Below are 21,226 nucleotides of genomic sequence, written 5' to 3' on the forward strand. Positions count from 1 at the left end.
GGAGTAGCCTGGAGTGTCTGTGTGTGGACGTTTCGTGACTGGGATGCTGGTCTTTTCTGCGAAGAAGGGAGCCCGTTTCCAGCAGTTCTTACAATGGCTCTATCTCCCCACAGATGAAGTCGTGCGACGCTGGCCCGGGCTCTGCACTTTCTCCTCCGATGCTCACGGGGCTTTCTTACTCGCGAAGGAGAGCTCCTCCCAGACGCCTGCGGGTCCGTGAGCAAATAGTACCACTGTGTCTCGTCACCGGAGCATGAAGCCATAAGGCCTGGTATTTGGAAACACAATGGCCACATTCAGAAAGCACAGTGGGTGCCAGACCGTCCGAGCTAGACACCTCTTTGGGAGAGTGGGGACCAGGGCAGTGGAGGGCTCTGCCCACAGCTGTCAGACAACTGTGTTTTCACAAGAGCGGCCGAGGCCCTGTAACTCCAGCCAGACACTTGGCTCCCCTGCCCCTGGAGCTCCGGGCACAGAGCCAACCAGGCACGGACACGTTCAAGTGATCTCCTTGGTACAAAACTGTATTCTTGCCTATGGATCCCTGAGGAGCACCGGGTCGTTGGCTCACAGATGTCGACCAAGTCCAGGCAGAGAAGAACGTGGGGACTTGGAATTGTGGTAATTATCTTCCCGTCAGAGCTGAGAGAGCCGTTCCCAGTCTGGCGTGACACATCCTGTTGACAAACAGAAATCCCGAGTCCCAGTCACAGCACTAGATGGGCGGCCTCAAAGTGACTTCACGTATATCGTCTCAGTTTACATTTTCAACCTTGGAACAGTCCCACGTCGGCCGGAAGTGCCGACGTGGACCCCACAGACAGAGGAGACGGGCTCGCAGACACACGCTCGCTGACCTGCTCACAATCACAGTGAACACGGGCCAGACCAGAAGCACCGTGGGGGTCTGCCGGCTCTGACTTAAACAGTCTCTGTGCTCTCCCAAGTTTTGGCTCTAGTACTGAGGGTTTCTTCCTCTTCTAGACATGTGATATGCAAAGATTTCTGCTGCAAAGTCTGACTTTCAAGTATGAGTTGGCCTTGCAAGCTGAAGAGGACTGCCGTGCTTTTTCTTCTTGGTCAGAGAACGCCTGGCCATTACCCGCGGCACTTTCTGGTGGCTCGAGGACTGGAAGACAGGCAGGACTTCTAGGGTGGGAGGGGGAGGGCCTCGGGGAGTCAGCACTCCCCAAAAAAGGAACAGAAATACTGAGATCTATCAAATCCATTATTTCACAATCTGGAAATTCACCAAAGAGGCAGAAAAAACTGAAAAGCATTTATTCGAGAAAAACTAGATCCTGCTAAGAAGAGTGGGGTCTGCAGTGGTCTCGGGGGGCCACTCGCATCCGCCTTCCCCAGCCCCCGGGGCGCAGCTGTAGAAAGCCAGCAGCTTCGCTGACATTGAAGGAGACTGGCCTCTTTTAGGGCTCTGTGGAAAGCCCTGCACAACATGCAAACTGTATGTGGAAAGCCCTGCACAACATGCAAACAGTATCTGACTGACGGCGAACCTCCCGGGAAACGCCGTCTTCCCAGGCCATGACCACAACAGCAGACGGCTGGACTCTGGCTTGCGGGAGCAGCCAAGGCTGTGATCTCAGCTGGGGCAAACGGGAGCCTAGCCACACTCAGTGCCTGCAGGGGGGTTGGAAAAGCCCCAGCACATTCCTGGGAATCGGGAGTCTGCATCTGGACGTGCACATGCTTAGGAAAGACATGGGAAAAGAAAGGGCCAGGTCCGTCACCTCTGGCCAGCCTGGAGACCTGCACGTAAACAGAAGTGGGAGCTAGGGCTGACTCGTGGCTCGCCTGTAGTTCGATCCCGTTGACAGAAGATGGAGACCTAAGGCATTTAGAGAAAACTCCTGACGGATAGCTGACTGACCGTTAGCCCTGCTCACCGTGAGGATGACCCTGGGGAAGCCAGACTGAAAGGTAAATACAAGGATTTTTTAAAGAGGAATAGAGGACTTAGTGGCCACACACCACAGAGAACACAGGACCCCCTACAGAATGAGTCCAGAAAAGTCACTCATCAAACATCAGCATCAAGGGAAGAAAAAAAACAGCCCAGCAAGAACAGCAAACCCTACTGGGGGATGAGGCTAATTCCAAAGTTGCTACAATATGTATGGTCTGTACTGTCTAGTTTTCAACTAAAAATTTATAAAACATGCAAAGAAAGTTGAAAACACGTCCCCTGCAGAAGAGGAAGAAACAACCCAAAGGCATAGACCGCGTGTCCCTGCGAGGGCTCAGGTGTGGGACTTAGCAGGACTGCCTTTAAATCAGCTGCGGTAGATACATTCAAAGAACCAAAGGAAAGTGTGTTTAAAGAAGTAAAGGGAAGTCGGACAGCAATGTCTCACCAGATGGAGAATATCAAGAATGAGATTAAAAGTTTTTAAAAAGGCTAAATAGACATTCTAGCCTTGCAAAGTACGATAACTGATGTAGAATTCGTTATAGGGGCTGAACAGCCGATTGGAGTTGGCAGAGAAAAAGAATCAACAAACTTGAAAAAATGTCTATAGCTTATCCAGTCTGAGGAATAGAAAGGAAAAAGAGTAAAACTGAACATGTGCTATACCATAAAACATGCAAACACAGGCATATTGGGAATGCAGAGAGAGAGGAGAGAGAAAGGGGTAGAAAACCTATCTGAAGGAATATTGGCTAAAATCTCCCCAAATTTGTTTAAAAAAAAAAAAACATTGTACACATTCCCCAAAATCCACAAATTCCAAGTAGAATAAACCCTTAGATTCATATCTAAATACATTATAGCCATACTGTCGAAAGTCAAGGAAAAACAGTCCTGAAAGCAGCAAGAGAAAAGCAAGTCATCAGATATGTGGCACCTTCAGTAGGATTAAAGGGATATTTTATAATGACTAAAGTGTAACTTTAACAGCTGACCTCACTAGCAATCACAGAGGCCGCAAAGAAAAAGACCATTGAAAGAAAGAAAAGCCCGTGGATCAAGAAGCCAGTATCTAGCAAAACTAGCTTTAAAAAGAAGAAGAAATAAAACCATTACTGGGTCAGAAATTTTGTTGCCAGCAGACCTGACCCACAAGCCATATTGAAAGGAGTCCTCTTGGCTGTTGGCTGCTCAGATCCACACTAAGAAATAAAAAGCGTTGATAAAAAGTAATTATGTAGATAAAGACAGAATACATATTTTTAAACTCCTTTTTCCTCCGAACTTATTTAAAAGAAAATACACGAGACAAAAAATGACAAAGTGTTTGATGGGTTTATATCAAGATGTCATCAGTGCAGCAGCAGCAGAAAGGACAGGGTAGGGAAGGAAGCTGTAGTGAAACAAGCTTCCATATGTTATTAGAAACCAGTTAATCGGGAGCCTGGGGGCTCAGGGGGCTAAGCTGCTGCCTTCGGCTCAGGTCATGATCTCAGGGTCCGGGGATCGAGTCCCACGTCGGGTTCTCTGCTCAGCAGGGAGCCTGCCTCCTCCTCTCTCTCTCTGCTGCCTCTCTGCCTACTTGTGATCTCTGTCTGTCAAATAAATAAATAAAATCTTTAAAAAAAAAAAAAAAGAAAGAAACGAGTTAATATTAATTAGCTGAAGTAGAATATTTAAGTTAAGATGTGTATCGTAATCTCTAGAGGACCCATAAAGAAGCTAACTTAAAAATATACAGAGTAAAACAAACCAACCAACCAACCCACCAAATCAATATTTAAGTGATATGTTAGAACATCGGTTTAACACAGAAGATGATAGAAACAACAAAACAACAACAACAAAAAGCCCCATAAGATACGGAAAACAAACAACAAAATGGCAAATATAAAGCCTACAGCAAAATTACATTAAATGTAAATGAACCAAACACTCCAATAAAAAAAAGGTGACAGTTGTCAGACTGGATTAGGGGAAAAAAACAAACAAATTAAGATCCAACTATACACTGTCTCCAGAAGACTTACTTTACATTTAAAGACACAAGTAGTTGAAATTAAAAGGATGGATAATTGTACAAGGTAAAGAGTGAACAAAAGAGATCTGGAGTATCGATACTAATATTAGACAAAATCAATTTAAGACCAAAGAAAGTGTTGCTGGAGACAAAAAGGGGTATTTTATAATGACTAAAGTGTAAATTGAGCAGGCAGACATAATAGTTACAAATATTTTTGCACCTAAAAAAATAGAATCACATAATACGTGAAACAAAAATATCTAGATTTTGAAGGGATAAACTGAAAGACAGTTAAAAAAATGGTATCTGGAGATCTTGCTACAAACTGTCAGTAACGGACAGAACAGTCGGTAATACAGCAACTAGATGCCAAGCCAACAAGAATATAACAGTTGAATGGCACCGCCAAGCATCGGGACGGACCTGGAAGCCATGTATGGAACACTCCACAGAATGCCCTGCTTGTGGAACATTCTCCAGGACAGACCTTCTAGTAGGTTATCAAACAAGCCTGACCACATTTTAAAGGCTCGATTCTCTTCACAGTGGAATTAATGGAATTAATGGATAGAATTGATGCAATCCCTATCAAAATTCAAGCAGGTTTTTTGGGTTTGTATTTTTCAGGAACATGACAAATGATAAAATGATCTTAGAATTCATATGGAATTGCAAAGGTTCCCAGAGTAGCCAGAACAATTTTGAAAACAACGAACAGAGCAGGAAGACATAGTTCCCGATCTAAGACTTACTATAAATCTATAATAATCAAGACAGTGTCGTATTAGCAGAAGACATCTAGATCCATGGACAGAATCTGGACTTCAGAAATCCTTCTATTTATGGTAAATTGATTTTTAACAAAAATGCTGAGCCGTTTAACCAGGGCAAAGAATACCCTTTTACAAACGAGGATGTCACAGCTGGGTGTCTGTGTGCAGAATGAACTTGCACCTTTAACCCCACACGGTACACAGAATTCTCAAAATTGGTCCTAGAATTAAATGTGAAGGCTAAGACAGTAAACCATGCAGTGGCTAGCATATGAGAAACGTCTTCCAGACCTTAGATGAGGCAAAGATCTTTTAGGTATGATACCGAAAACATAGTCCAATATCAAAACACTGGCAAACGAGACCCCATCAAAATTCACATTTTTCCTGCTTTGAAAGAACTGCTATGATAGTGAGAAGATGAACAGAAGAATATGGGAACCAAAGGAATACATTTTCAAAGTGCAGGTCTGATAAAGGGCTTATATCCAGAATATGCCACAAACTTTTGTCTCGATGCTAAGAAGACAACCTAGTCAAAAACCGGGCTGTAAGATGCAAACATTTCTCCGAGAAGATGTATGAATTTTCGTAGACACACAGAAGCGGACTCTGCAGCTTCAGTCGCGGGGAAAGCAGGTGTGCTGGCAGCGGAGAGCTCTGCCCTACCTGTCCGAGCGGCCGCGGGCGGCAGAAGGGCCGGGAGCCCCGCTGCCACCCGCGGACACGTTGGGTGCCACGGCCACGTGGTGGTGTCTTCGGAGGGCCGTGACGTTGTCGTGTGACCCGTCCGTTCCACTCTTAGGGGTCGGCCCACAAGAAGTCCACAGCCACGTCCACACGAAGGCCGCACAGAGACAGGAGAGGCGTCCCAAGCACCCAAGGGCCCATCACTCCGCCAGGAGGAGGAGAGTGGTGTTGGCCGCGCCATGCCGGGGACGGACCTCGGAAACCGAGGCGGAGTCAGAGTACCCAGACACAAGCCGCTCGTCCTCCATGACCTCAGGAGGCAGCAGTGCCCTGCGTGGGACTGTCCGCTGGGAGGGGGCGTCTGAATCTTTGCTGTAGCTCTAGGGGCTTCCCTTCGCAGGCGTTCAGGGCGAGTCACTCGGCACAGGGGGAGAGACCCCGCTGCTCAGTGCGAAGCCCGTGTGTGTCCTGCTGGGTGTCCCCTGTGCACATGGACAGCCCCTGGACCCCTTCTCCACGCCGTGGGGAGCAAAGTCCTGTTTTTCTGTGGCACGGACACGATGCCGACGGCAGACTTGTTCTGAGGGAACGGAAATACGTGCGCGTCTGCGTTATCTCCCGTTGCGCTGAATGAAGGACTGTGTGGGAGACACGGACAGTGTAGCAGGAGCTCCTCCGCCTCTGGCCATGTGGTGAGGGCCACGTTTTCTGGCCACGAGCGAGCGGGTTCTCGGTGGGGCGTGTGGAGCTGTGAGTCCCTTTGCCTTGATTTTCACTTTGAATTTTAAAGCAGGGCCCCTCCTTCCAGATTACAGCGTGGACGCCGGCACACAGTAAAGAACAAAGCGCGTCTATTCCCCTCTGACGCATCCGCCCTTATCGGGCCCAGGGGACCCCCGCTAATCAGAGCCTGATACTCTGCACAATAGGCCGGTCAGCCAGAGCCCTCCCCTCCCAGCGCTATCGCCCCCAGAGCCCGCGGCCGGCCCTCTTGTGTCGGGAAGCAGGCAGACGGCGCAGGATGCGGTCATCAGGCCCGGGGGCCTGGGGCGGCCTTATCAGCCCCGGCCGTCCTCTCTCCCACCCAAGGGTGCAGGCTTCCCTGGGACCGGCCCTATCAGGCCCCGCAGCTGCTGTCACTGTAGATAGGGCAGGAAGCGGGCCGGAGGGCGGCGGCAGCTCAGGGCCTCAGCAACACCCAGAAACCGGCCTGTGATTCGCCCGAGGTTGGCTCCAGCCCGAGCCGCCGGCAGGAAGAAGGGGCAGGTGCCGCAGGCGTGGGGGAGCTCCGCCGGCCCCTGGAGCCTCGTCTGCTCACACAGAGCAGGCAGCAGGACCCAGAGCCGAGGTGGGGCCAACAGGCGGGGGTTTCACAGTCAGTCCTTTGGACGGCCTGGTCCGTCTTCTGTCTTCTGTGCCCATCAAACAGGCTAGTTTGCCGGCGTGCGGTCCTGTGTGTCTGTGTGGACGGTTCTAATGGGGCTCCAGCCCAGCGACAGCGAGGCTGGACACCGGGGAGCGTCTCAGCCCACCGTCCGCACCCACACCCTCTGGGCAGCTGAGAGGTGCGACCTTAGGGGTCGGGCAGCGCTTTCTTCCGCAGCGGCCCTGCTCAGGGCATTTTGCGGGACCTGCTTTCCACAGAGACCCCAGATGAGATGGTGGTGCCACGCATGACCGGGCTGACATCCGAGAGCATTTCGCTCGAGAAATTGCATTTTAGGACATTTCCTGTCACTTGCGGTCCCCGGACCAGGCTGGTGACGGGGAGCGTGGCCCTGGCCCACGGCACGGCCGCCATCCCCGGGTGGAAAGCCACGCAGGCCGCTGCTGTTGGCCTCGCTCCCCGTCTTCACAATGTCAAGCTTAGAATTGCCTTTCTATGCACTTTCCATTTTTTCCACAGGAGCGGTTGCCAGCAAGCTGTAAATTACTGTGTATCACTCAGATTTAAGAACCTAAACTTTAACACAAGTCAAACTCTTGTTGGCATCGTAGTAAAAATCAGAATGGAGCTGAATGGTGCAGTAGATGCGAACTTCAGTTACTTTTGTGGATTTGAGCTTGTTTTCTGGGACCCCAGGCTCCGGCACAGCAGAGTTATTTCCTCTTGGCAGAGGGTGGACGGGGGGTGGCGTGGGGGAGGAGGCAGCAGCCCGGGCCCGGCCCATCCGTCACCGCGGGCTTCCTCTGGCTCCAGCGGGAAGGTCTGTGGCCACACTCGGGAGCAAGCGCAGGCCAGCGCGTCTGTGGCGGGGCTGGGGCTGGCCCACGGAGCTGTGCGCGCTCTGATTTCAGAATAGGGCTCAGACGCCGTGTCAAGGCCTGTCTGCTCATTGGGTGTTTCTCTGGATGCAGAGAATGGAAAACGCACCTTGGACCGTCCTTCCAAACGCCGGCAGGGGTGTCCGCACCCCGCCGCCCCCCCGCTCGCCGGTCCTTATCTCTCGTCACCGCTAACCGCGGTGTTGATGTTCTGTTCCCCTCGGAGATGGAAACGGTGGTTTCCACGGGACGAGCGTCGGCTTTCCGCCCCGCGTGCAGCTTCCTGTCCCGTTAGCGCAGGGGCCGCGGGGCCGGGAAACTGGGTGATGGATGACTTTGACGGGCGTTTCTCCGGAGCTGTGCTGGGCTCCCTAGGGATGAGCTCTGACCTGGGCTTCTACCAGACCCGGCCCTTCCCTGGCTGCCACTTCCTCCTCTGCTCTGCTTCCTGTTTCTGTGTTTTCGAGGCCAGGTGGGCAGCGGGGTTGGGGGGCTCTGGCGCCCACCGTAAGCAGCTGTCCCAGCCTGCTGTTGGGGAGCCCTGGGGGGGCCGGGCACGGCGGTGGCTCCTAGCTCCGGGAAGAGCCCCTCTGCCCTGGGAGGAGCCGGGCCCTGGGGTGGGAGCCTCACTCAGCAGGGTTGCCCAGAACGTTCATTCAATGACGGGAAGGTGAGCAGAGCTTGAAAGGGCACGACCTCTGGGTGGCTTCTTCCCAGGCCCTCAGTGTCCCCGGCCGCGTGGAGCCGGGCTGTGGGTTTGGAAACATCCGCTCATCCCTGCCGATGGCGGCCCTGGGCACCGGGAGCGTCTTTACACTCTTGGGGGGTTCTTCAAGCATCTCGGGTCCCTTTGACCAGGGCCCCCAAGCTCAGCTTTTCGATGAGTCGTCTCATTGTGCCACATGCCCGAGGCGTCTCCGGGCCTCCGGCAGCTTGTGGGGATGGCCTGCGGCCTGGCCTTGTGGTGCCGGGCTGGCCTCGGGCACAGCCCTGGATGGTGCTTGGGGACCCCCGTTCCCGTCGTGGGGGGCAGTCGGGAGCACTCTGTGCTGGGGGCACGGCCGCAGCCTCACCTCCGTGCACGGAGGAGCTCGGCAAAGTCGGACGCGGCTTCACCGGGAAGTCTGCAGCCCTGTCCGGTGTGAGTCGCCACCTGTCGTGAACAAATGCGTGTAAGCTGCTCGTTCCCCACGTACGGCTTCTGGTGAGGACATCGTCTTTATTCGTATTTGTGAATATATTTGAGGAAAAAGCACGCAGGCGGGTCAGGGGAGGGTCGGAGGGAGAGACTGTCCGCTCTCCGCTGACCATGGAGCCAATGTGGGCTCCGTCCCACGACACCGAGATCACGGCTGGAGCCGAAACCAAGAGTTGGCGCTCAGGAGACGCAGCTGCCCCGGCGCCCCCGGAGGACACATTTTAAGTCTTCTTCAGAGTTAGTGGAGCCGAGAGTTGATGTGAGGTTTTCCACACGGATGGCCCGGGGCCCACGGAGCGGGAGAAAGCCCACGAGCAGGAGGCCGCCCCGCCCGTGTGGCACCGACGTGACCGTGGCCTGAGCCACAGCCTCGGTTCTGTCCTCCCCATGCTCAGTCCTTGGAAACCCCCACAGAGGGTCGATGGGCTCTCAGGAGAGGCCGTAGCAGTCAGTATTTGCAGACTCCTCGCTGTGTCCTAGCATCACAGGGCCCCCGGGACCCACGCAGGCGTCCATTCTCTGGCCGCTGGAAAGCCCCGAGGGCAGCGGGCAGAGCCAGTTGAGCAGCCCATGGCGTGAGAGTGAGTGACGCTCGAGCCGACAGGGCCGTGCTCCCAGCGGGCAGCAGCCGGCTGCCACGTGAAGGACAGCACCCACGCCCGGAGTCTGAGGGCCCAGGCCGTGTTTCAGGGAGGACTTCTTGGAGGAGAAGGACAGGAGCTGAGTTTCAACGGCGATCCGTCCTGGGTCCCTGCCGGCAAGTCTCCGCTCCTTGTGGGAAATGCCACCTCGCTCGGTGGGCGGTCTCCGGGGGACGGGGCCCTGGGCAGGCGTGGGCTCCGTCTGCCAGTGGGAGCGCTCGGCTCTGCCCCAGACGGCAGCCCTGCCCGCACCATCCCCCACCGTGGTCACACGTCCGACCACGTGCTCCCCTCTCGCGCTCAGGGGACCGCTCGCACCTGTCCCTTCAGGTACCGTTGGAAATGGCTGCTCCACCTCGGGCGGGGACGCGGTCTTTGGGACCGTGGTGATCCGGCCAGGCGGCCCATTCTGGTGATCGCCAGGGGTGTGTGCTTATGACATAAAGTCAATTAGAGCGCGTGCATGCCGACCCTGCTGATTTGATTAGGACCAACGCAGGCTCCAGCAATAGGCAATTATAGGAAACTTAACGGCCTTCTGTAGGGAGTGCGGCCTCTGCGGCATCTCCTGCTCTGTGATGAATTACTCATTACGTGCGGCGCTGCAATAGCTTCTGTAAAGATTAATAATTGGATAATCGATACAAAAATTCAATCTTGGGTGCTTTTCCATTCCTCGAAACCAGGAGGCCCGCTGCCCCGGCCGGCGCTCTGTGGCTCTGCCCCTCCTCCACCCTGCCGCTCCCCGAACTGGGAGTTTCTGGGAGTCACTTGCCTGCTGTCATCTTTCCGTTCAGATCTTTCCAGAATAAAGAAGCAGCTTCTGCTGTCGGCCAGTTTTCTCAGTACTCGTGGGTGCAATTTCTACCTTCAAGGTGGGCTCCATCTCCTGGGGACAGAGAGCAGAGACTGTGGTAAAGAGTAGTGGCTCACAGGGCTCCTGTGTGCACGGGCGAGGTACCCTCTGGCCTTTTCTGAAGTGGCCGGCAGAGCCAGGAGTGGGGCGTGGGTGTCCTGGGCGGCAGCATCCCGGCCGGGCTCTGGGCACAGGTGCACAGCTGGACAGCAGGGGGTGGTCCTGGCCTCGCCGTGGCATGGGCTTGGCCTCCAAGCAGCTGCCGGAATGCAGGCCAGAGGCCGAGGCTGACCGGCCGTCACCAGCGTCTCCTGGGCTCCAGCTTCTCTCTGAAGGCGGTGTCGATTTTCAATGACGGCAAAGTCAGACGCCCACGAGAGCATAGTAACAGTACAGGCGGTTCCCACGTGCTTTCGCCAAGGTCCACAGTCAGGGCGGGTGAGACGGGGCGCCGTTCCCTCGGCCGCCCGCGTGCTGGTTGTTGCTGAGGTGGCGAGGGGCCAGGTCCTGGACCGCGCAGCTGGGTCCCACTGTCCCTCGGTACAGACGCCTTGTTAAGCGGCTACTTTCTTTCGTGATCTCAGTGTGACAGTCACAGCTGAGAAAATTGCTGGTGGTTCTCTGGTAAGGTGAGGGTTCACTTCAGACTGAACCCATCAGAAGGGTTCACTTCCCCTGAAGCCAAGAACGGGCAGCCCGAGCCTCTCCTTGGCCTCCATAATGAGCAGCTGCTTCTGGGCAAACCAGGGTCGTGGGCACGTGGCCGGCTGAGCTGACAGATCGTGGCCCTTCCCGCCGCTGGCCCAGGAGCGTGGCTGTGTCCTCCGCTGCCCGTGGAAGGGAAGGACCCGCGTTGTTAGCCCCTCTTACGTCGAGGCCCCGACTTGTGTCCCCGGGCAGAGTGACTGGAGGCCGCGGCCTGGCTGGCCTGCACGGCCACTCACCCTGTCCCTCCCTCTGTCCACGTGACATTGTTACTTTTTAATAAGGGGCATTTTTTCATCTTTTATTTTTTCAATTCTGTTAATTCTGTGTGAATAGAAATGTCTTCATTTGGGGGGAATGTATTTTTTAGCAGCACAAGGAAAACTCTGGAAAAATACTTGCTGGTGTTTTGGCAACTGTGGGATGAGTTCGGGTAGATGAAAAAATGGGCCAGGTGCTGCGGGAGCCCAGGCCGGCCACAGTGCGGCAGGAGCAGGGTGGCCCGCGGAGCCCCGTCACGTGGCTGGCCGGTCCCCGTGGAGGCTGGAGTTTCCACATTTTGCATTATTTGGAGGATTCGGACTAAATAAGGAAGCAGGCACTGCAGGCAGGAAAATTGTTCTGTTCTAACGGCTGACAGTGCCGTGTGACAGCAGTGCCCGGCACTGACAGCCCCACGCGCACTAGGGAGGGTCATGTTTTATTTAAACCATGACTTGTTGTCATTCAGACTCCACCGTCCCGTCCCCTCTTTCCAAAAATAGCAGGCCCCGTGGCAGTGGCTTATTGTGATTAAAAAGGTAAAAATAAGTGAAGGCTGAAATGGGTCCCGGACACCCGAGGTAGCGCAGAACTCGCTTCTTAATGGGACTTGAGAGCCAGCCTCATTTCCCGCCACCTCACAGAGTGTCTTTGAAAAAGTCAGAAAAGTAAAGCAGGGGCTTCGGCGATGTCGCAGCATTTTCAGAGTTGCTGTGGTCGCGACAGGCCTGCTGTCGCCGGGGGGCCATGCGGGGCCATGTCGACGCCCAGCACGCTGTCCCTGCCAGGCCGTGGACACAGCGCCGGCCCGCGAACGGGGGCGTGTGGACAGCAGACTTCGTGAGACGCTTGCCTCTTCCAAAAAATAAACCCCCGGGAGACTGCCTCTGTTTCCCCCGGTGCCCACAGCCCGGGCGTCGCTGCCCAGAGCCGCACCTGCTCCAGGGGCACCAAGTGGGAGCTCGTGCTCCAGCTCGGGGCCCCGCGCACCGCACCTGGGTCGGCGGGAACTGTGCGCCGCGGGAAGCCCACAGCTCGCACCCCTGTGAGCGGCGTCCCTCCCGGGCCCGGATCCCTGCCCGTTGCAAGGCGTGAGCACGACAGATGCGACCCGGCCGCGGTATTTCTGGTTCGACGACGTCTGCCAGAGTGATTACACTCTCGGGTCACGACGCTAAGTTTAGCTAAAGGTGTGTTTTCTGGGAAAGTTAGCAAATACTTTTTTAAAATTATCTTTTAGTTGTAGGAATGGGAAAGACTGGTCTTCCTGTTTGTTCTGCTCTTCACGCGGCTATTTTGGCTTTCCCTTAAAAATAAAAAGGTTTCTGATGGTTTGTTCTGTGTGAGGAACATGGGTCTTTCCCTCAGAGGAACACCGAGTAAGCACATGACTTTTCTGTACGTCTTTTCACGCGGTCCTTTGTGTGACCATAAGCGCTGAGGGGCCCACGGGCAGGACGCGGCGCGGATGTGGCTGCAGGAATCCCCCCGGGAACGCAGTCCCCGCGGATCATTCCGGCCTCTTTGTCACCCACGTTGCTTTTGTTTCAAGGACAAAGGCGGCTTCTGGAAAGTGGTTCTCTTCGTGGAGACGTGACGTGGTGACCAGTCGTGATGGGCCCTGCGTGTTTTTCGCAACCGACGGGCCCTTGGACACTGTCAGAAACTAAGTGAATCTAAATTTTTATAAAAGGTAAAAAGACCCACAAACGAGCAAACAAACGGAAGTGAAAAGCTGACAGCGGCCCTGTGCAGCCGGCGGTGGGCCAAGGAGCGGAGCGGTTGTTGTTGATCTTCCTCAGTCCGCAGGCCGGGGTCCCCTCGCGAGAGCCGACCTGTCGAAAGGAGGCGGCGCTTCGGAACTGGGCTGTGTGGCCGGCTGACACGCACCTGCAGCGGTCACTACGTTTTTTAAAACAATCGGCACATGTGCTATTAGCAAAGTAGGGTCCTGACCCGCCCTAATGAACTTCTTTAGCAAGGGCGACGCAGTGTGGCTGGGGTAACATTGCTGGGCTAGATTCCTCACTCCCAGGCCAAGACCTGGCTCCTAAGAACAGAGGTCGGCATCGGTGTGGACAGCCACGTAGAAGCTTCCAGAGCCTGCCCCTCCCCAAAGCCCGCATGTGGGCTCCACGACTCTGGCAGGTTCCCGCCAAAGGACAGAGACAGAGACCCCTGCCTGGCCCCAGGCCCTTCTTCCCGTGGCTGTGCCCTGGGCGGCACCCGGGGCCACTGTGTCCTGGGGGAGGCCAGCTGCGCCGACGGCACTCCGTGACAGACCCGTCTCCTGCCTTCTCCGGGCCTGTCTTCAAATGAGGAACAGTAACGGTGTCCAGCTCCCAGGTGGCCGGGAAGGCCACTGTGAGCTTCCCGCCACCGTAACGCTCGGCACCCAGAGCTCCGGGCAGGAGGGTGTGTTTCTCCCTTTGAGATGACGGAAGATGCCGCGGCTCGGGGAGCAGAAAGGGATGGTGCCGGGCCGTCACTCGCACGACGGACACCCTCCGGCTGCAGCCGGGTGCGGGACGGGGTGAGGGCAGGACCCAGGTCTCCGCGCTCCGGCCCCCCAGCCGCGCCCGCCCCCCGACAGCACAGGTCCGGGCTGCGCACGGCTGCTGCCGTTTCACAGAGGGGGGCCACGGGCCTCCTGTTGTTCGTGGACCCGACCGATCGTTTAGGTGATGTGGTGTGAACTGGGAGAACGGAGGTTTGGGCAGGTCAGAGGTCGCGGGATCGTCAGGACGGTCGTTTCCGATGGGTCCACTCGCGGCCGGGCCCCGTCTGCGGACTAGGATCTTCTCCTCCCAGAGCCTGCATGTGTGTTCACGCCGACCGTGCGACGTCCTCAGAGACACCCCTCGTGTCCGGCGTCCTTCCTATCCCAGTGGTGCAGGGTCACGTTCCTCCCGTCCCGTCATTCAGCGTCCCGTGGCACGTACACGCTGTCGCTTCTCCCCTCGGAGTCGGAAGGAGGATGCCGGACGACGTCGGGGCACCGCGAAGAGGCCCCATGCCCTCATGGTCACAACGGCCACGAGCAGGTGGCCTCCGAGGCCGAGAACTCCCGGCAGGTGGCCCAGGTGCCCTCGGTGTCAGCTCCGAAACGCGGATTCTGAGCCACGGGCGTCTGTGCGTCACGCGGACCGGGTGCCCTCTCAGAGCCCTCACGTGTGTGCGGCCCTTGGGACGGCCGGGCCGCGCTACGGGGACTGTTGAAGGTTCTGATGCCGCGTGTCCGCGGGTCTCCTCTGGCCTGGCCGTCGGCCCTGCGTGGGACAGGGATGGCCAGACCCCCTCGTCATGCGCAGAGGAGCGTCCCTGGACTGCAGGTGGCCGGACAGACCCTGTGTGTCCCCTGCTCACTTGTGTCTCCTCTGTGTGGAAAGACACGCACGTTTAAGGCAATAGCTAGTCCAGGAGAAATGACTAAAAACATCATCGTTTTAGCTTGAGCAGAAGAGAACGCCGTGTTCGGGGGTGCAGGCGGATGTGGGGCGGGTGTTGGCTTTAAGACGCGCGTGCCCCGGCAGGGGACCTGCAGGCTCTGCCCCGGACACCAGGTTTTGTGTGCTGAGCGCGCAGGCCAGCCCAGGGCCGGACACAGAGGGACAGAGTGCAGGGGCGGGGTGGGAGGAGGGGCACCCGTGGGTGCCGGTGCCGGCCCTGGCCTGGTGGAGCGCTCCCCTGCCCCGTGAGCCCCAGAGCCCGTGTCTCCCTCCCCGGCCCTCCCGTGGACTGTCTGTTTACAAGACCCGTAACGTGAAGTCCGCCTTCCCTCCCTCGTGGGACTGCTGGCGACAGGCCCTGGGCCCCTGCTTAGGACCCACGGGGGCCGTGAACATGCTGGGCCACCACGGGAAGCGGCTCATTCCTGAAATTTTGATTTGAGAACCTTAGCCACTTTCGGGAACCAAGAGTTTAGAAACATGGGGAAACTTGGCTTAAAAGCAAAATGTCTAAAAAGGAGATCTGGGCCCTTCCCACCCCCGGAGTCCCACGGTCTCAGGAGAGTCCGGCGAGAGCCCGTGAGTGAAGCCGGACATTGAAGTGAGGCGCTTCGCTATGACAGGAAGTTTAGTTTTGTTTTTTCAAAAGATTTTATTTATTTATTTGACAGCAAGGGGGAGACCAGGGGAGCGGGAACACAGCAGGGGAGTGGGAGCGGGGAGAAGCAGGCTGACGCGGGGCTTGATCCCAGGACCCTGGGGTCCTGACCCGAGCCGGAGGCAGACACCCAACAACTGAGCCCCCCAGGCGCCCCCGACATGGAGTTTTAAGCTCAATTTTTTTCAAAATGATGATGAAAAAGGAACTCATTATGTAAAAGTACCAAAATTTTGCTTTAAAAAGGACCCTCCACCAGACTAGTTAATTTGCTTCTTTATAAATAGCCGTGAGCCGTTTGCGTGGTCGGAACAGTGCAGTGCGTTCCGCAGATGCCGTGAGCGCCGGCCAGGGCTGTGCCTGTGCTGACGTTTGAGTTTTTAAATGTCGTAAAAGACTAGCTTTCTCTTCAGTCCGGCCCAGCTACGCGCAACAAGGTGGTGTAGCAGTGTCTGCGTCCGGCGTGCGGATCCCACGTGAAGACCAACGCAAACTGCCACATAAGATTTAGGAAAAAACCAGTAGTTTCCACCTTGGGAGCATTTTAGAGAAAACTTAAATACAAGGGAAAAAACCTTTCTCATTCAATTTAATTGTGGTGTAACAGCTCACCACATCCTGTCGCAGGGACATCTGACTCTCAGGAGAGGAAAGGTTCCTCTTTCAGGTCTCTGACGAGCTCCGAGGGTCACATGTCACCTGCAGTTCAAAATACTCGACTGAGAAAAACCCTGAGTGTCGGTGGAAAAGCTGAATAAGAAGATGGAAAGTATCAGTGGAGAGAAGACACTGTGGGAAACCGTCCCAGAGAAGGCCACCCCCGAAATAACCAGCACAGTCCCCCGGGGGCGGCCACGCTCTCACAGGGCCCTGGAATTGTGACCTCATGGAAGGGGTGTGTGAGGCCGGGGCGGGGGGCCCCGATGGGCACACTCTGCTCGCCGTCGGTCTGGGGACGGAAACCCTCGTGGCTCTCCCCGCAGGGCCGCAGTGCGGGCTGTGTCTGTCCGGAGAGCGTGGCTCTGTGGCCGTCCTGTTCTCGGTCCTGTGTGCGGTCGGGTGTGTCTGCTGTGTGCGTCCCGCCGGCCACCCGCCCCTTCTGTCAGCTACTCTGCACAGTCCTAGGGGACCTAGGGCAGGTCTGATGGGGTTCGCGCATGTGTGTGATTCTTGACTGTGCTCCCAAGATGTCTGACCTGTCCTGACCCTCCATCATGGTGCCAGGCCTGGACCACAGGGCCATCCGATGACCTGCCCTGTCCAGCTGACCTTTGTCGGGAGGCAGGCTGGCCTGGTGGCTCCTCAGGAACCGGCAGATCCCAGGGACGGAGCAGGAGTGCCGCCCGCTGTCCCGAGCTGCTCCTGATTGCCAGGCTGGGGTCACAGAGAGCCCGTCAGGTGCCAGCACCCAGGAGGGCCCCAGATGGCTCAGTGTTTTCCCCGTTCCCACCCACCACGGGCTCCCCCTGCCAGGCTCAGGTGGCCCAGTGGGCAGGGAGGGGAAGCCCACTTCTGAGCCTTCTTCCCCTTTTATCTTGTCAAACATGTGTTATTTGTCCCGTGGTCTCTGTAACCCTGAGAAACTAGAGAGTTTGGGCTGCTTGCTTAAGCCTCCCTGATTCGGCACCATTGTTACCTCTCAGCTCCCCCCTTATTCCCGTCATTAGTGCCCTCAGGCCCCCTTTCCCTGACGTTAGCACCCGTGAGAATTTCCTCACCACCCAGTGTCTGCCCCTGCTGGATGGCATTTCTGGTCTGAGAACCCCTGTCCTTGCTGGTGGAAGAAGCGTGGCGACCGGTGTTGGTCTATGCCCTTGGGAGGCCCCATCCCTCAGTGGCGACCTGTCCACGCTCCACGGCGCGGGAGGCCTCGTCCCTTGGTGTCACGGCTGAGTGTTGCAGCCTGGACCCGGGGGTGCCAGTGGCGACTAGGCCACCTACCCCAGCCCCCCACTGCTGGGCCAGGGCCCCCATGGCCATGTGTGCCCTCGGACCTCCTGCTGAATCTGATTGATGTTAGGAAGACCTGCCGTGCCCGTGGCCCGGCGAGGTCTCAGGAGGAGATGAGAAGGGTCACCGTGAAGCACCTTGAAGGGGCCACGTGCCACGCCAGCCACAGCAGTGTGCTCTGTGGGGTGGCCACTGTCCCTGCCACGTGTGGTCGTAAGAATGTCCAGCGCACTCTGCCGGGAAGCCTCTCCTTGGGGAGGCAGCGTCCTAGGGATGCTCAGATTTGTTCTTTGTCCTTCTCATCATGTTCTTTGATACAGCGCCTCTGCAGAGTGCAAATTGGAGGGCACACACTGATGTGGGAAGGAGCGTGGGCCCAGGCCTGCCCCCTCCCACCATGCCCAGGGACCTGCAGAGCGTGACACCCGAGGCCAAGGGTGCACTCCAGGTCGGGTGGCAGGGCACGCCGCGTGGTCAGCGGACACGTGAGCTGCGTGGTCCCCAGGAGGGGTCCTGCCATGCCCTGCCTTGCCGTAGGCTGTGGCCTGGCACTGGTCGGGGTCTCCAGCGGGCTGTCAGAATGTCACAGAAAAAGGGCCCGCTGCTGACGAGCTGCCCACGGGACCCTGCGGGGACGGGTGTTGTCCTGAGAGCAGGTCTGTGCGCCGGGCCTCACTGTTGCCCCGTAAGCGGTCGCTGGGAGAGGACCCCGAGCTGGCCGGCGACCCGGCCCCTCCCCTGTCTCTGCTGGTGCGTCAGTGGAATCCTCAGAGCAGGTGTGGCTGCGTGACCAGGGGTCGTGCCTCCCATCTGTGTCCCCGGCAGATGTGTCCTCCGCAGGCCGGCTGGCCTGGTGCCCGCCCCGGCCCACTGTGCGCTCCTGCTGTTTGCGCGCTGACTCACCGCCCCTCCACCGGGCTGGGCTCGGGGGCGGGCCTGGGGCTCTGCCGCCGGGCTCCTGCCTGTGAAGCTGGTGCCAGCAGACTCCATTATCAGCAGCGGTGACACAGTTCCCGGCCACGTTTTATTATTGTTATTCTTCACAATAGCAGGGGGTGTTGAAAGGGCATTCGGGGAGGGGGGTCGTGCGGGTGACGACAGGTGCGCCAGCCGGTCACTGCAGGAAGCTGCCCCCGGGACGTGCCGGGGCCTCTGCAGAGACACAGGGAGTTTATCTGAGCGGCAAAGGGAAGCCCGGGCAGTTCCGTGACGTGAGCACGTGTCCCCCACCTCCCAGTTCTGCTGGGAAAGTGGGCCGTGGGGACGCGTGCCCTATCTGGGGGCCGACCCAGGGGTGGGGAGAGGGATGTTGTGCAGCTTACGGCGGCCGTGCCAGCTTCGCTCATTTCCTCTCCTGCTGCCAAAAGCCGCATGCGGACCGTGGACGCTGGGGGACGCAGGAATGAAGGAAGAGCCGTGAACAAAGGGAGGCCGGGCTGCCTCGTGCTGGGTCCGCCTCTCGGACGGGGTCTGTCCCACGGCGAGACCAAAGAGATAGGCTCTCCTGGGCCTGGGCCTCCGGGCCGTGCCTCCGCTACCCCTGCTGGCTCGGCCCGTGGACACACCTGTCGGGGGAAGACATGCTCACGGCCCCCGACCAGCACCGGGAGCCTTTTCCTGGAGCCCGCGATCCAGGCGTCAGCGTGTCGCCATCTTGGCCGCCACCAGCCCCGCAGCCACAGAGCAGGGGCCCCAGGCAGCCACGTGCTGCCGGCTCAGGACACCCTGGGCCCACGGTGGGGTGTGGGCAGGAGTCCCCGCCCTCGGGGCGAAGCTAAAGGCATGGCTGATGGGATTTCTGGTTCTTACAAACAGTTCTGGGCAGAGCGATGTTTCCCTAACGGTCACTCTCTTGTGTTTTCTTGCAGTAAATGAAATAATACGGAACGATCTCTCCAGCACCAACATCCGATCATAGCCGGCCACACGGAGCTCACGCGCAAGCCGCTTGGAGCCCGCCCAGCCGCCGACGGTCCCGCTCCCACACCAGGACCTCTGGGGACACCCAACGCACACCCGGCGCCGGCCCAGCTCCCGCTAACCCAAGATTTGCCTCACGCGCTCCAAGTAGTTCTGTGCCCGGGAAGACGGACCAAAGGGGGTGGGGCCACCAGTGCACCTGTTGTGGGTCCCGGGTGTCCCTGCCCCGGGCTTCAGTGCTGGAAGTGCCTTATTAACTGGACCCGGTGCCCCGGGGCAGAGCGTGGGTCTGCCGCCAGGAGAGCGTGTGTAGGAGCGAAGCTGTAAAGACACATGGCCGTGCGGCTCTCTCTTCTGTGTGGGCTGGGAGAACCCTGGCCAGCGAGACACTGCGAGGAGACCCAGCCCCGCTTCCGAGCTTTCTCTGCTCCCCTTGGGCTGCAGCCTTGTTCAGCGCGTTTCCAGAACTAAATCCGTGTGTTGCGGGATCTCGCCTGCCGTCCTCTTTCGCGTGCCCTGCTCCCTCCGGTGTTACCGAACTATAGGATTGTTGAGTGCAGCATGCTGGGGTTTTGTTTTCAATCTGGCTTTGAACGTGGTGCAGGTAAGATGCGAGCACAGGACACGCCGCAGGACGAAGGAGGCGTGTGCACCCAGGACCGACCTGGCATTTGCGTGTGTGCACGGACGGGGGCACGCATTTACGCACAAATGCAGAGTGACGGCAGGGGCGACGTGTGGCCCTCGCCCCACAGGGGCTGCCGCCTTGCCCATACCCCGTGTCCGTTCTGGAAGATGCATCTAAGACAAAACCCGGTTCTCCGGCTTCATCCCCGGTGCCCATCTGCCGTCCGCCGGGTCTGCGCTGTCCTGCGGGGTGCGGCGGGCCGAGCTCGTCAGAAAGCCGGGAGAGGCGCGTTCTCGGTGCGCAGATGTGCCCGAACGGCAGGGGAAGGTGACTGTGCCGAGCGTCCGGGGGACTGGAGCGTGTTCGTTCCGCTGTGAGGTTCCCTTCACAGAAGCCTTCCGACCGCGCTTCGTCTAAGGGAACAGTCACCAGAAATGGGTTCCTGGGCAGCACCTGCCGCGTGTTCCCGACTAGCCGCTGTGAACACACAGGTCTGCGTCGACGCCGCTGCTTCTCCCGCATCTGTTCCGGCAGCAGCCTGTATCACGTGACTCCTCGCCGGGACCCGTCGTCTTGTGTAACCAAAAAAGCACGGTTCATTAAACATGGTTCACCTGAAATTTGTGCCTTAGGAGTCCAGGCCCCCCATGGAACACACCTGAGCTGCACCCGCAGGCGGGCGGCGTGGGTCCTGACCCCGCAGCTCGACGTGAGGCTGGATTGGATCTGCGCAGCGTCCTCCTGTACGACCACGCGCCGTTTTTGTTGGACTCCCGGGAAGGACACAAGCCCGAAAGCCGTATCTGTACCCTCGCACACCGCCATGAGAACGCCGACACGTGGCTGTGCCCCGGCCACGGCCCGCCTGTTGCCCGGACCTCGGCCTGCCCTCAGCGTCCTAGGACTCGCATGACCCTCTTCTCAGTGGGCTTTGTGTGGGAGGGAACTGTTTGTGTTTGTGTCCGCTGTCCTTTAGTTAGGAGATAGACCCAATAAAGCAGTATTTTTTGCTGGACAACCTTAGTCTGCCGGTGACTTGTTACCTGTGCGGAACATTCTGCCACGTTCTAAGTGATTTTCTGCTGTGGGTCCTTGTGCTCCTGCTGTCTGTGTGGAGGGCCGAGTCCTAGAGCGGCACTGGCGTCCCCAGGACCTCCCCTGTGGCGGGTGGGTCATCCCCCTAGACATGCATGGAGAAGCCGCCACGGGAGGGGACGTGCGGCCGCGTGCCCGGGCGCTCCAGCACTTTGCTCAGAAGGGCACGGAGGGTGTCTGTGCCTCG

The 21,226-nt window shown here is 57.6% G+C and overlaps 1 protein-coding gene across 4 annotated transcripts in view; it reads left to right on the top strand.

The window, feature by feature from the left end:
- The window catches only part of NFATC1 (nuclear factor of activated T cells 1), a 93,995-nt gene extending 73,033 nt beyond the window's left edge, over positions 1–20,962 (top strand). For all 4 annotated transcript variants that reach the window (XM_059409855.1, XM_059409858.1, XM_059409859.1 and 1 more), the window contains one exon: positions 19,265–20,962. In XM_059409855.1, the coding sequence (XP_059265838.1) occupies positions 19,265–19,314 (50 nt within the window). In that variant the 3' untranslated portion in view covers positions 19,315–20,962. The remainder of the gene's footprint in view (positions 1–19,264) is intronic.
- Positions 20,963–21,226: the final 264 nt, after the last annotated feature.

The sequence above is a fragment of the Mustela nigripes genome, chromosome 8, assembly GCF_022355385.1.
Source record: "Mustela nigripes isolate SB6536 chromosome 8, MUSNIG.SB6536, whole genome shotgun sequence".
Classification (NCBI taxonomy): Eukaryota; Metazoa; Chordata; class Mammalia; order Carnivora; family Mustelidae; genus Mustela; species Mustela nigripes.